Here is a 13706-nt window from a genome sequence, read left to right on the forward strand (position 1 = left end):
CTGGGTCTCAGCCCAGGGCCTGCCCTGCTCAGGAGGAGCCACGTCCTCGCTACCTTCCCCTGAGCACACCCAGGGCCTCCGTAGCAAAGCTTCTTTCTGCTGGCCTATCCGCACAGCCGGGGGCGCCGAGGGGTGCAGAGGGTCCCTGGGGACTGGGACCGGTCCCTCCTGGGCCCCTAGGGACCAGGACTGCGCTGCCCTTCCTGGGTCTCGTCTTGGCTGCAGCCCACCTGCGGAAGGAGGCAGGGGACAAACGCGCTTTCCCATCAGCATCCCCGCCGTCCCGGTCCCCAGGGCCACACTCCTAAAAGGCTGGGGCTGAGGTGGGGCTGAGGAGCAGCTGGGGTCATGGGGTGGAGGAAGGACGTGGCCAGAGTGAGTGGCTGGGCAGGGACCGGGGGGAAGCCGGTGTGGGCTGGCCCGGCAGAAGCCCACCTGCACAGCTGGAAGGTCCTGCCATGGTCCTGCCAGGGCCTCTGGCCCCAGCCCCGTGCTGAGTGTGAGCGCTCAGGACCCCAGATTTGTTGTCTTCTCCCCGGAGGTCCCCAACAGCATCCCCGGGGGCTGGGCTGCCCGGAGCTGGCCCCCCGCTTTCCCTGCACCCCACAGCACAGACTGCACTGCCCCCACCCTGCCATGGGGGGGCTCAGCCCCCCGTGGTGCCCCTCCCGGGCTCTCAGTGGCTTGGGATGGGCTCCGTGGGTGCTTTTCAGTGTTGCCCCCTCCCTGGTAAGCACCCCCATGCTCTGGGACTCACCCTGGCTGCTGTGCTGTCCGGGGGGGGGCACTGCTGTGGCCACCCCTGGCTGGTTTGCCCATGGGCTGCCTAAAGTGGAAGGGAAAGGGGGGGGGGGGGGTTAGCACATTTTGGAAGAAATACATGGAAGAACCATCGAGCACAAGGTTGCTGAACTGCCAGGCCTTGCAGCGCGGCCACCCTGCTCCCTGCAGCATCATCTGCATCCTGCCAGGAGCTGGGGACCGCAGGCGAGCTAGTCCCGTTGCTTCTGGCTGGCCAGTCCCTGGAGGTCCCAGGGGGGCCACGGGGTTTCTGCAGGATGTGCCGGCTCCTGGTGACCCCCGCTGTCTGCCAGCCCTGCTCTGTGCCCCCGCGCTCCTGCACTGCTGCCGCTGCTGGAGCAGCACCTCCCTGCTGTGCTGTGGCCCCGCTTGGCACCTCTGTGTAGTGGCTTGTGAGCAACGGGCTGACTCGGTCACCCTCATAAATACTGGTTCTGTCACGGCTCTGGTTGTTTGTGCTGTGTGTGTCCCCCCAAGAGCCCACATAGGGAAGATGCTCACCCCCTTCCCCAATGCTCAGGAAAGCCCCACTTATATTCAAGTTTGTGTCTGTTCCCTCTTGTCCTGTCCCTGGGCACCACTGAAAAAAGACCGGCCCCATCCTCCTGACACCCACCCTTGAAGTATTTATAGGTGTTGATCAGATCCCCCCTCAGCCTTCTCTTTTCCAGAATAAAAAGACCCAAGTCCCTCAGCCTTTCCTCATCAGAGAGATGCTCCAGGCCCCTCACAGCAGCTGTGGCTGCTGAGGGTTACAAGCTGAACGGAGGGGAGAACCTGTGACCCAGAGCAAATGATGGGAATTAAAGTGTGAGTCACTTGAGATAAGCCCCATCCTCGCTGCTGCCGTCCCTTCCCGTGATAACAAAGTCATTTCTTTAGTAAAATAATATGCAGCAGGTGTGTGGGGAGGCAGCTGGGCTTGACTCTCCTTATCAATTGTCAGCTTTTAAACGCTGCTGTAAATCCATTGTCGGCAGGAAAAAGGAGAGTAGAAAGAACCAAAGTGATATATCGGGAGCAAGAGAGCCCTGCACAGGGCTGGGGAAGAGCAGTAAAAGTCCAAACAGAGCAGGATGGGCTGAGGTTCACAAGGCTTTTCTGATCTCTTTTGGAGGAAAGACGATAGAAGTCGCATCACAAAACACGCTCGGCTCTGGCCAGGGCCGGGCTCACCCAGCGTGGGCTCTCGGTTGGCTTTTTAAACTGGCAAAGACCTAAGAGTTGTCGAATGAGCCCCGTAACCATTGATATTTAATCTATTTAAAAACATTCATCTGTAAAAAATGCAGAGAAATTACTGCTGGGCCGCACCATAGAAAGCGAGGGTGGATAGGGGGTACCCCCAGCACCAGGCGGGGAGAGACAGGGAGTGACGGGGATGCAGCTGGCAGGGAATTAAAGGATTGGAAAGTAATTAATGGCAGCCTGGGAGGCGAGCATGCCCTCTCAAGCACACTCGTGGGGTTTTTTTTCTAAATAGGATTACAAAATTGGTTGGTTCATCTGTGCCATACGCCATCCTGTTGCAGTAACATGCCCTGCGCAGGCGCAGAGCAGCTGTTAATGGGTTTTGTCTACCCGTTAGGGCACACAATAACAGGAGGGTCTGTCAGCAGCCATCGCCATCGCCGCCCCCTCCTACAATGGGCTGTTCCGGAAAATTGTATTTGCAGGTAAAAAAAATAAAATCCAAGCTGAGCACTGCCAGTGGTGCCTTAGGACGGCAGCCTGTCACTGCAGGGGAAAACCAGCGGTTCCCCATCTGTCCCCCCCCCCCGCACACGCCAGCCAGGTGGGTCTAAAAGCAAAGCCCCCCCCATGCGCAGCTCACAGAGCCCCCCCTTCCCAGCTTGCAGCTTCTCTGCGGCTGCTATTGCATCCCTTTGCCGTGGGAGTATCTTTCCTCAAATTAGGTTTTTAAAAAAAAAAAAAAAATAATCATATTTTCTAGGACTCATGGAAATGGTCTGATCAGCCCAGCTGGAGTGCGAGGAAATCAATCTAATTGAGACGCAGGCACGCAGTATGTAGGTCAGGGCATAACAGCCGGTGCGGCGGGAGCCTGGAAGGGCTTTAGGGGCCACGGGACACGAGCGGCTCTGGCACACGTGCTCCCGCCGGGCTGAGAGGGCTGATGTGATCCCAGATGACAATCCCCCATCCACAGCCTGGGAGCGAGCCGGGGGCGGCCAAGTCCCGGCAGTGAGGCTGCCAGACTGGGAGGAACTGGGAAAGGAGCTGCCACTGGTTTGTGGAGACTTTCCCACAAAATAGGTACAAAGAAGAAATGGAAATTCTGAGAGGGAATAACATGGGATTTGTACTAGGGAGGAAATCGATGCTCGGGAACGGCAGAGACACTGAATGGGGCTGTGTCCCTCTACCCCAGCCCCAAAGCACAGCCTGGGGAGGGGGAGTACCATGACCACAGGGGACTAAGCTGAGGGTGATCTTGGAGGCTTCAGGAACCAGGCTGGGTGCCGTCGCCCACCCAGCCCCAGTGCCATCAGCTGGGAGAGCTCCAGCAGGGACCGCCTTGGGGGGGTGGGAGTCGCAGGTGCATCCCAGGGCTGTTCCAGAGGCAGGCGATGCCAGCCGCCGCGCTGCAACACGCAGGCACTGAGGCAGCTGCAGACGTGAGCCCTGTCTGTGCTCAGGGGAGCGCCGGGAGAGGGTGTGTGGGCTGGCGCCCAGGAGAGAGCAGCTCATTGTCCTAATTAAATCTCTTCCCAGCCTCGTTGTTTCTAAATTATCCCTCCCCAACCCGCGGCTCTGAAAGCGGCAGGGAGGAGCTGCAGGGCTCGTTTCAGGCTGGCTGTAAGTAATCCCCTCGTTATCCCTGCCATCCTCCCTCCTCCTGCACCCGCAGCCCGAGGATGAGGTGAGCACCGTGCTTCATCCCCCAGAGGCCAGCAATGCTGCACCCGCTCCTTCCACCAGCTGGAGAAGGGTGAGGGGTTAAAAGACGACACAAACCTCGGGTCCTGTCGTCCCCTCGTCCCTCCACGACGTGCTGGTGGCCAGGCCAGCAGCACAGGGGTATCCGAAGCATCACAGAAGCCTCTGCGCTCATCCTTCAGAAGCATTTCGCCTCTCAGCAGCCCCTGCAAGCAGGCTGCTTCTGGCTCTCCCCATCTCGCCAGGCAGTGCAGACGTTCTAATGAGCTGTATAAGCCTGTGCATAAAGGGCACGGTCCCATCCCAACAGCAGGGCTTCTTTCCGACAGCAGACAGGCCTCTCTCCAATCATGCAGCTACAAAAGGAGAGTAAGTCTTCACCATGTGTGCAGGAGACAAGGCAAGAAGCAATGGACTTAAACTGTCAGGAGGGAGATTTAGGCAAGAGCCTAGAAATGCTTCCTCAGCATGACCCAGCAACGTGCGCTGGAGCCCAGAAACCCCCCGCACCCTGGGCTGCATCCCCAGCAGCGTGGCCAGCAGGGCGAGGGGGGGGATTCTGCCCCTCTGCTCCGCTCTGGGGAGACCCCCCCCCCCCAGTGCTGCCTCCAGCTCTGGGGCCACCAACAGCAGAAGGACATGGAGCTGTTGGAGCGGGGCCAGAGGAGGCCACGGAGATGCTGGGAGGGCTGGAGCCCCTCTGCTGTGAGGACAGGCTGAGAGAGTTGGGGGGGTTCAGCCTGGAGAAGAGAAGGCTCCGGGGAGACCTTGGAGCCCCTTCCAGTCCCTAAAGGGGCTCCAGGAAAGCTGGGGAGGGACTCTGGATCAGGGAGGGGAGCCCTAGGAGGAGGGGGAAGGGTTTTACACTGAAAGAGGGGAGATGGAGATGAGATCTGGGGAAGAAATTCTTTGCTGTGAGGGTGGTGAGAGCCTGGCCCAGGTTGGGTTTCTTTAGGGTTGTCTTTAGGGTCCCTTCCAACCCAAACCCTTCTGTGAGTCTATGATTCTATGATTAAAACAACACGCAGTTCCAAGTTGATGCTTGTTTTATTAGAATCTCATATAACGATTTCTAAATGTAACATTCCCAATTTATGACACTCAAGGATCAAAATCTCAAAGCTTGTTGCTCTTTTTGCAAAAACTCTAGGTTTTGAAGAAAAAGACATTCTAACCCAACGTCTCCAGTATATTAATTTCTGTGGTGTGTGCGTGCAACTTCAGGCTGTTTCCTCTTGTCCTATTGCCTGTTCCTTGGGAGATGAGACCAACTCCCACCTCTCTACAACCCCCTTCCCTCTTCTTTCCAGGGTAACACTTACTGGCGAGTCCAGGATCTCTACACCAGCGCCAGAATTTGCCTGTAGAGCTTTGAGGACCGCACAGCAGCCTTTGCTCTGCATGGGATTCCTGGTCACCTGCAGTCAGAAAAGAACGAGCAGGAGGATGTGCGACACGGGATTTTTTTGTGTGATCCTTGACAGTAGCGGTGGTGCCCAGTGGGTCAGACACCAGCGGGATTTACTCCAAGTGCCAGTAAAGTGGGTCCTGGGCTCCCCCAGCAGCCACCCCAGCGCCACCCGCCGTTGCCAGGCTGGACACCGCTGCTGCAGAAACGGGGTGCTACCCGTGCTGCAAGACACAGCAGGACAGGCCGCAGCTCACCCAGCGGCAGGCTCACGGAAATCTCTGTTCACCAGGTCCTCTGTCTTAATGAGAGCACGCTGCAACCAGGGAGACACGGGAAGAGCCGGGGCAAGCAGCTCCCTGATTTTGCAGTGGATTTGTTCTAAGGGGTTCCAATCGAGGACATACACGCATCAGCGATATTTAAATATGCGTAAGAGGCTCAAACACCTTCCTAGGAAAGTTACTCACATTCAGTCTTTTCAGAGTGTTGTTTTCTTTCAGGCCAGCTACAACATGCAGAGCTTCTTCCGCTGAAATACAGTTGTTTCTAAAAACAGATAAAAGGCGTGTTTCAGACACCGCGCTGCAGGCGTTCCATAGCCGCACTGCTCAGGCAAAGGATACGCAGCCTCCTGCTTCACAAAAGCATGTTATATCCAGAGGGAATTTAGGGCAGCTACTTCTACCAACTCCCTGAAAGGAGCGTGTAGTGAGGCGGGGTCGGCCTCTTCTCCCAAGGAACAGGTGATGGGACAAGAGGAAATGGCCTCAAGTTGCACCAGGGGAGCTTTAGGATGGATATTAGGAAAAATTGCTTCACAGAAAGGATTGTCAAGCCTTGGAACAGGCTGCCCAGGGAAGAGGTGGAGTCACCATCCCTGGAGGGATTTAAAAGCTGGGCAGACGTGGTGCTGAGGGACACGGGTTAGTGGTGGTTTGGGCAGGGTCAGGTTGATGGTTGGACTCAGTGATCTTAATGGACCCTTCCAACCATAACAATTCTATGATTATAACTAAACAATTGTATTTGGGAGGCTGGAAGCAGTGAGGAGTTGCCAAATCCCACAGGCCAACAGAGGTGAGGCTGACACAGCTCCAAGTCCCAGTAAGTGAGGCTGACGATAGGCACAGGCACAATGTGTGCAACACACGGACACAGCTGGCCACGCAGATCACCACAGCCTGAAACACTCAACCTTCACACCTTGTCCCTCTCTTTTCCCATGCTTGTTACTTCCCAGAGCACCTGGATCCCTTCCCTCGCCCTTGGTTCCTCCCCTAAACATCCCCTAACGGGCCTTGTGCCATTCCCCAAATGCTCTTCCCCCGCATCCCCTAACACATCCCACAGCCCCTTGGTAGTGACCCCAGGTCTAAGGGGAGGAACTGGGATTTGGGATGTACTGCAGGCAGATTTGGGATCTCTCTGCAGGCAGGAGACCCGAACAGCTGCCGTGGGCTTTGCCCGCTGCTGCAAAACGGGAGAAAACGTGCAGTGAGACCCGAGTGTGACTCACCTGACGTTGAGCTCTTCCAGCACGTTTTTGGCCTTAAGACCCTCCCCCGAGGCAGCTGCTCCACTGTCGCCAAAGCTGTCGTAGGAAACATCCAGCATTTGAGGAATATGTTTGCCTGAGACGTGACATAAACGCACAACTGAAAACCTCCCTGTCAGTTGATACAACCTCGGAGAAATACCCTTTCTACAGACTGCTGTCCCTTCTACTCTCCAAAGTGCAGCTGGGACTTGCCGCACTAACGCTAGGACAGCACATGCAATTTGCATTGTACAAGAGGTGAAATTAAATTACTTTAGTGGCTCCCTTCAGGAAGAACTGTTTCTTATTGTAATGAGCAACTATTTTCTTTTAGTACAGTTATAACTGTATATAGAATACAAAACAATTTCTGTATTGATTTATGAATCAGAAGTGAAATGAAACAATTCAGAACATGCATTATAGTAATTTTGACTCCAAAAAGGGAAAGAACTAGAAATAGAGAAATGAAAACATGTGCAATACCTCAATAGACAATGGATGATTTTACTGTCTTAGTTCCAAGATCTATATGATCTCAGCTGGACAAGCAAGGGCACAAGGCAAACAGTACATCATGGCACTCACGCTCGTTTAAAGAGATAAAGCTTCACATGAGTTCTCAGAATTTAAAAACAAGAGTGAAAACATTTCCTACCCCCACACCTTTGGCCAAGGCAGCTGCCCCTTGGCTATGGAAATGGTTCCAGCTGATTTTAAGTTCCTTGAATCCAGTGTTTTCTGCTAGTGCCATTCCAAGAATTTCACCTAAGCAAAAATACCTGAAGCCAAACAGTTTAAGAGTTAAGAGGATTAAGTTTAAAAGTTAAAAGGAAGCTCGTTAGTTTAGGTATTTCACTGCAACTGTATTATCTCTGTATTACCTCTAGGCAGGCAATTAAAACTACAACATATTATTTTCTTTTATACGGCATTTACCAGCAGCTGACGGACAATAAAGCGTCTGTGTTCTCTGACCACAGGTTGCAAACACAGCAAAGAGGAAGAGAAAACCCAATCACCGTATCACAAAGCCAGGGTCTGCTGCTCATGCGTGGAGATCCAGTCGCACAGGCTCATTCTCCAGCCTGATGGGAGTCTGGAAGCTGACACCGAGCAACCAGGTACCTTCTCGCAGTTCCTCACCCTTCCCCAGCGCCGGCCTCCAGCCAACTGGAGCCTGCTGGGCTTTGCTGCTGGCACAGCCCAGCTCTGCTCTCTTTAACCCTTCCCAGAGCTCCTGCACCATCAGAAAGTCTGAATAGGTCTCCTCACCGAGTGTTCTGCAAGTTTCCAATGGGACAGGAGAGAAATGAGGTTGTCAACCAGCATAGAAGAAAAGGAAGCCATCACCATGCTTGAAGAGCAGAAGACTGGGAGAGCTGTCTGACTGTAAAGGCATCAGGAAGTGAGCAGGATACGGGTGGGGAGAGTAGCAGCCATTGCAGCCTTCAAAAGTAAAAACGAGGCAAAAAGCAGAACAGATCTGGGAAGTAATCAAGTGAATGGCTGGTGTGTTCCTAGTGGCCAAAAAAGATGAGGATTATGGTTGTTTCCTCTCCTGGGAGCCAGAGAAGCCAATGGAAGACATGGAGGATCTTCACGAAGGAGGCTACGGCAGATGAGATGTGATATGTGATGATTAAGGGTTGTAAGGTTGTAAGGGTTGTTGATGGAGAGAAGGTAGTGGATTTTTCATGGAAGACACAACCAGGGGAGACTGTGGATCTGACAGACAGCATGGGATGCAGCATGGGAGAGGAAAAAGTCAGTATCTCCCTTTTTGAGTGTGTACCCATCACCAACAGTGTTGGAAGTAGAGCACAGTTGTAGGATGAGACCAGGAGAGGGAGGGAGGAGATTTGTGAATCTTCAGCCTGGAGATAGTAGCAGAACCCATGTCTGGGGTTGGCCAAGCCAGCCATAGATGGAGAAGATGAAGTATGTGCCAGTAAGGTGCAAAAAGGAGATGAGCATAAAGGTTGAAAAATCAGGGATTAGCATTTACACCATGAAGAGTGTTCTGCAGATGTGGACAGTCAGGAGGAAAGGATGGGGGAGTTCAGCCCAGCACAAGTGTGCCTGGGGAAAGCAGTACTGACTAAGGCCCAGAGAGCAATAAACAGGTTTCATCACATTACACGGCATGACGGGAGCACTGCAAAAGCAAGGATGTGATGATTAATCAGCAGCATCCTTAAAAATCAAGAGCCAAAGAAAAAACAATGTGCATTAATAAGGTCGAGACCAACAAGGGCATGGAAATGACAGAGCCAAAGTCATGAGCAAAGGAAGTCTCCAAACCACAAGCTGTCAAGGGTGGCAAAGTAAGGTGGAAGCAGAACCCCCTGTTCGTTCTATTATCATGCTCTCTCCTTGGTACCTGCAACCACCTCTCGGTGACAGGGAGCTAGACTGAAGAACTGCTGGCAAACTCCACTCTGCTGGGGTTTTTCTGCTCTTATTAAGCATTTTACCACCTGTGAAAGCTGAAATAATGATCAAAAAAAAAAAAAAAAAGGAAATGATAGTTCAGTGAAAGGAGGATCATCAGAACTTGGGAAGTAGGAAGAACAGGGGAAAGAAACAGAAGACACAAAGCCTGCAACGCTAGAAGACAGAGAATGAAGCTGAATGAATGATGAATGAAGCTGAATGAACAAATGATGACATTAGTTTTGCCTACAAAGAGCCAAAATATTTTTTTGGAAACTGAAAATATTAACCAACCCTGCTCTCCTAAGGTCTGAGGCAGGCAAGCAACTCATTAAGCTGCATTGCTAATTGCTGCAGCACCCCTCTCTGTCCAAGGAGCAGAGACAGCACTTTACCTGCTTTGTCACCAAATATGTTGTAACTCAGATCCAGAATTTCCACTTTGCTGTGATGGCATCTGCTAAATATTTTGCTGCGTGATCATCAAATTAATTTCCTGAGAGCTGGAGAGACACAGTTGTAGTATTTTCTAGAAGCGCTGCAGAAAAGGCCTTAGCTCCTTCAACACCTAACTTGTTATCAGATAAATCAACAGCTGGGGAAAGAAAGAACATTATCAGATCATCAAATCATATCGTACCAGCACCTCACCTCTATGCTGCAATGGCAGAAGTACTGCCAGACTTGGAAAATAAGAATGATGAACTCGGACGTGGTATTTTAGTAGGAACAGAACTTAATTTTTGAATTCACAACCTGTCCCCAAGATAGGCTCATTCACATTTTGCCATGAATATGGGACATGAGACAGAAGTGCTCTTTGAACATCGGTGCTTCCCACTCCAGGCAAAACCTACACTCAGCTAAGTCATACAGGGTTTCTTGGTTCCTCATCATGGCTGGAAAACGCAGGCGTAGGCAGGGAGAGACAGCAAAGCTAAATGTAAAACCGGAATGGATGCGAAGACACTGAGACCCAGATACGAAAGCATGAACTTCTCTGCCCACCTACATCCAGAATGGATTTTCCTAGCACAGAAGTAACAGAACTCTAAACCTCTAACACTGAACACAAACCACTAGAGAACAAAAATAAGGAAATCCCATGTTAACAGGGGTTTCACAGCACTGAACCTGTCCCCTTCATCCATGATGACTTCCCAACAAAGCCTATGAGTTGCCTTCGTTATAGGAGTTCTCAGCTGTCTAAATTGACCCTGTTCTTTCTGGATAAAATACATCCTTCAGTGGTACTTCATACTCTTTTCAGTGGTTCCCAGTGACAGGACGAGGGGCAACGGGCACAAGTTGGACCATAGGAGGTTCCACTCGAATATGAGAAAGAATTTCTTCACGGTGAGGGTGCCAGAGCCCTGGAACAGGCTGCCCAGGGAGGTTGTGGAGTCCCCTTCTTTGGAGATTTTCAAGACCCGCCTGGATGCAGTCCTGAGTAGCATTCTCTGAGCAATCCTGCTCCAGCAGGGGAGTGGGACTAGATGATCTATACGGTCCCTTCCAACTCTAAAAAAAAATTCAGTGAAAATTCAGTGAAATTCAGTGCAGCAACGAGCGCGACTTACAGCAAAGTTCTGGTTGTTTCCTGGCAGGGACCTGCGGATTCAGCCACTGAAATGGGAGGTTAATGCAAGTGCTGGAAAATGCGACACAGAGCTGTGACAGAGGGTCCAGGCAGACCCCTCCTGGGTCTCTGCTTGGTGCTTGTCACACAGAAGCAGAGGACAGGAACCCTTGGGCTGTCTCAGCATGTAACACCCTCGGGTTTGGCAGAGCTTGTTAGTGCTTCGGGGCACATGCTGCACAACCAGCTGTATCCCACCAAACTGCCTTCACTGCACCTCGACTCTGTCAGAGCGCAGGACCCTGCCGCCTGTAACCCACAGCCCAGACACCCTGTCCACGTATAACCAGGAGCTGCTGCTCAAATTATGACAGGCGCGAACGTCCCTGGAAAAGCAGGGACTAAAACCATGATCTCTAGACACAACACTGCCTGACTGAGACTGAAATTCAGGCAGCTGCTCTGCATCTGCTCTCTGTATCCGCAGCACCTGCAGCCACAGAGGTGTCAGACACGTGAAATGTCCCAGGGAAGGGCAGGCGTGTGCTGCTGCTAGAACAGAGCCTTGCAGATTCACTTGAGAAGGGCTCCTCTTCCACTCAGATGTCCTGTTTTCTTAGATGCCAATCACGCAAATTCAGCTTACAAACCCTTAACCATTATTAACCACATCCTCTGAATAGTCTAAATTTCTGGTGGATGTTTCTGATCCACAATTAAAGCAGAAACTCGCTATTTCTCCTGGCTTTCCGGCAGCTTCATGGCAATAACAGGACTGAGCTAACTCCAGTTAGTGGCATCCTAACTTCACAAAAGTAAATGCTATTAAAACGGGCGGAGAAACATGACAAAGCAGCATGGTTTTAAACACTCACCATTCAAACACCACCCCAGTTCTGGTACCCTGTTCACACACAAAGTCACTATGACAGCCGGACTGGTTGAATCCACAAAGAAGTCAGCACAATGTCCTCCTCTGCAGCAACGCATCCACCAGAGAACGGCAGATGAGAAAATACAAATCTGAAATGTAGCAGTTTTCTTTCAGCATCTCCGCAACTGCAGCCGCCCCTTCTCCCTGCAGCCAGCTGTCGCTGAGGTCTAACGTGAGGACAGAGGTATCGAACATCAAGGAAAGAGCCTTGGCACCCTGAAACGCAATAAATAACCCCAAACCAGGTGATTTACAGTTTCACTGGGTTCACAAAGCTCTTGTCAATGTTTCCGTTTCAGCTCCCATTAGTCTGGCAGGGCACAGGGGATTTCACAAAGCCATAAGCAGAATCATGCAAAAAGATTCCCCTTCCAAATTCATTTAAAGCTGGGCTGGAAAAACAAACACTGAACACGGTTTAAGATATTTCATTTCATTTATGTTATTAAGGAATTAATGTCTCCTTCTATATTTTTATAGAAATAGATGAAAAATGCATCTATTGTCAATATTCAAGATGCAGAAGAAAAGGAAAAGGTTCTGGTGCTTGATGATGGACCTCTCTGGACATCACCTCTACCTGGCAGTCTATGAGCACAGCCATAGTAAGCACCTCTTTATTTACAGCTGCTCTGACCTCAACATTTAAGAAGCCTGTATTGTGCCAGTATCCTGATCCTTGACAGTGAGAATTCTTAATTTCAAAGATATTTGAATTAAACAGAAGTATGGCAATGACCTTATGATTACTCACCAGATACTGCAAAATCAAATTATTTTCTCCAGCCTCAGTTATCAGACACAGGAAAAATGAACATCACCAATTTGTATGAGAGGCTGCACCCTTTTCATGATCCAAATTACACATTCCCAAAATGCCATGCCCCATGAAAGCAGCTTTCATGGGTGGGACTACCTGACATGAACCAATGCGCGAATGTACAAAAGGTTTATTATTCCTTCCTAAAAATATTAATTTAAAAAATGTGGCGTACCCCAGGGGAGACAACACACTCTCCGGAAAAATTCTCATCCTGAGGGGGAAAGGAGGTAATGACACACCTGCACATCCCCCCCTCCCACCCCTGTCCCGTGTCTGGGGAGGGAGACAGCTCTTGTTCCTGAGCCCTGCAAAAGAGCCTGCTGATAAATCCTCACCACTTGCCAAACACCAAACCTCGTGTGGCGAAACACTGGCCCCTAACTGGTATCCAAACCGCCAGCCAGGTGGGCAGAAAAGATGTGCCCCTCGACGTGCTTTTGACATAAAAGTTGGGTTGCTCTAACACCCAAAGGAGTTACAAGGATGTGTTCCTTATTGGGAAAGACAAAACTGACAGTCCCCAGGCTGGCGTGTTTGCACTGGTGTCTGGTTCCGCTGAGGGACCACAGCTCAGCCTGACAGCAGGGTGTTGGAGGGGACAGCCCTGACTGGCTTATGGGGTTTGCAGCCCTTCTGACCCAGAGCCCCAGAGCGGCTGTCCCTCACTCGAGGAGGTGGTGCTGCGGTCCCTCATCCACGGGGCCTCGGTGCCGCAGACTGAGCGCAGGGCCCGGTCTGTGCCGCAGGAGGCTGCAGGCCAGAGTCACGCCACAGGCCCAGCACGCAGCCAGGTACCGGCTCTCTCCCGCTGGGCTGCCAGTGTCTTCCTCGCCTGTGGGAAAAGAGCGTTCGGGATTGTTTCACCAACTATCCCACAAAGCCCCAGCACCCGCCACCTTGTTGCTGCTCCTCCACTGCCACCGCGGGGATGCGGCCTAGGCCAGACCGCTGCCCCCAGGCCCAGCGGGACAAGCCTGGCGTCCCCCTGCCCTCACCCCGAAGACACCACCCGCGGAGCCGGGCCGGAGCCTCCCCCAGCCGGCGGAGACCCTGCAGGCCGCACCCGAGCTCGCCCCGTCCGCGCCGTCCCACCCAGCCGCCGCCGCCGCCGCCGCCGCCGCCGCCGCCGCCGCCGCCGCCATGTCAGGCCTGCGCCCGCCGCGCTGCTGCCATGGCGACGGGGTGGGGCGGGGCCGCGGAGGGGAGCGGTGGAAGAGTGGAGAGGCGGGGCTTGAGAGCGGAGGGGCGGGGCTGAGGGGTAAAGAGGCGTGGTTTGCGGGAAGA

General features: G+C 52.5%; 1 protein-coding gene across 1 annotated transcript; it reads right to left on the bottom strand.

The window, feature by feature from the left end:
- Positions 1-176: 176 nt before the first annotated feature.
- On the bottom strand, positions 177-13564 carry LRRC74B (leucine rich repeat containing 74B). Its single transcript, XM_074159807.1, is given in 11 exon segments — positions 177-230; positions 5025-5120; positions 5581-5659; positions 6630-6726; positions 6729-6744; positions 7309-7418; positions 9482-9535; positions 9538-9684; positions 11692-11815; positions 13121-13254; positions 13486-13564. Coding segments are annotated over 11 exon segments (990 nt in total).
- Positions 13565-13706: the final 142 nt, after the last annotated feature.

This window comes from Numenius arquata, chromosome 16 (genome assembly GCF_964106895.1).
Source record: "Numenius arquata chromosome 16, bNumArq3.hap1.1, whole genome shotgun sequence".
In the NCBI taxonomy this organism is placed as follows: Eukaryota; Metazoa; Chordata; class Aves; order Charadriiformes; family Scolopacidae; genus Numenius; species Numenius arquata.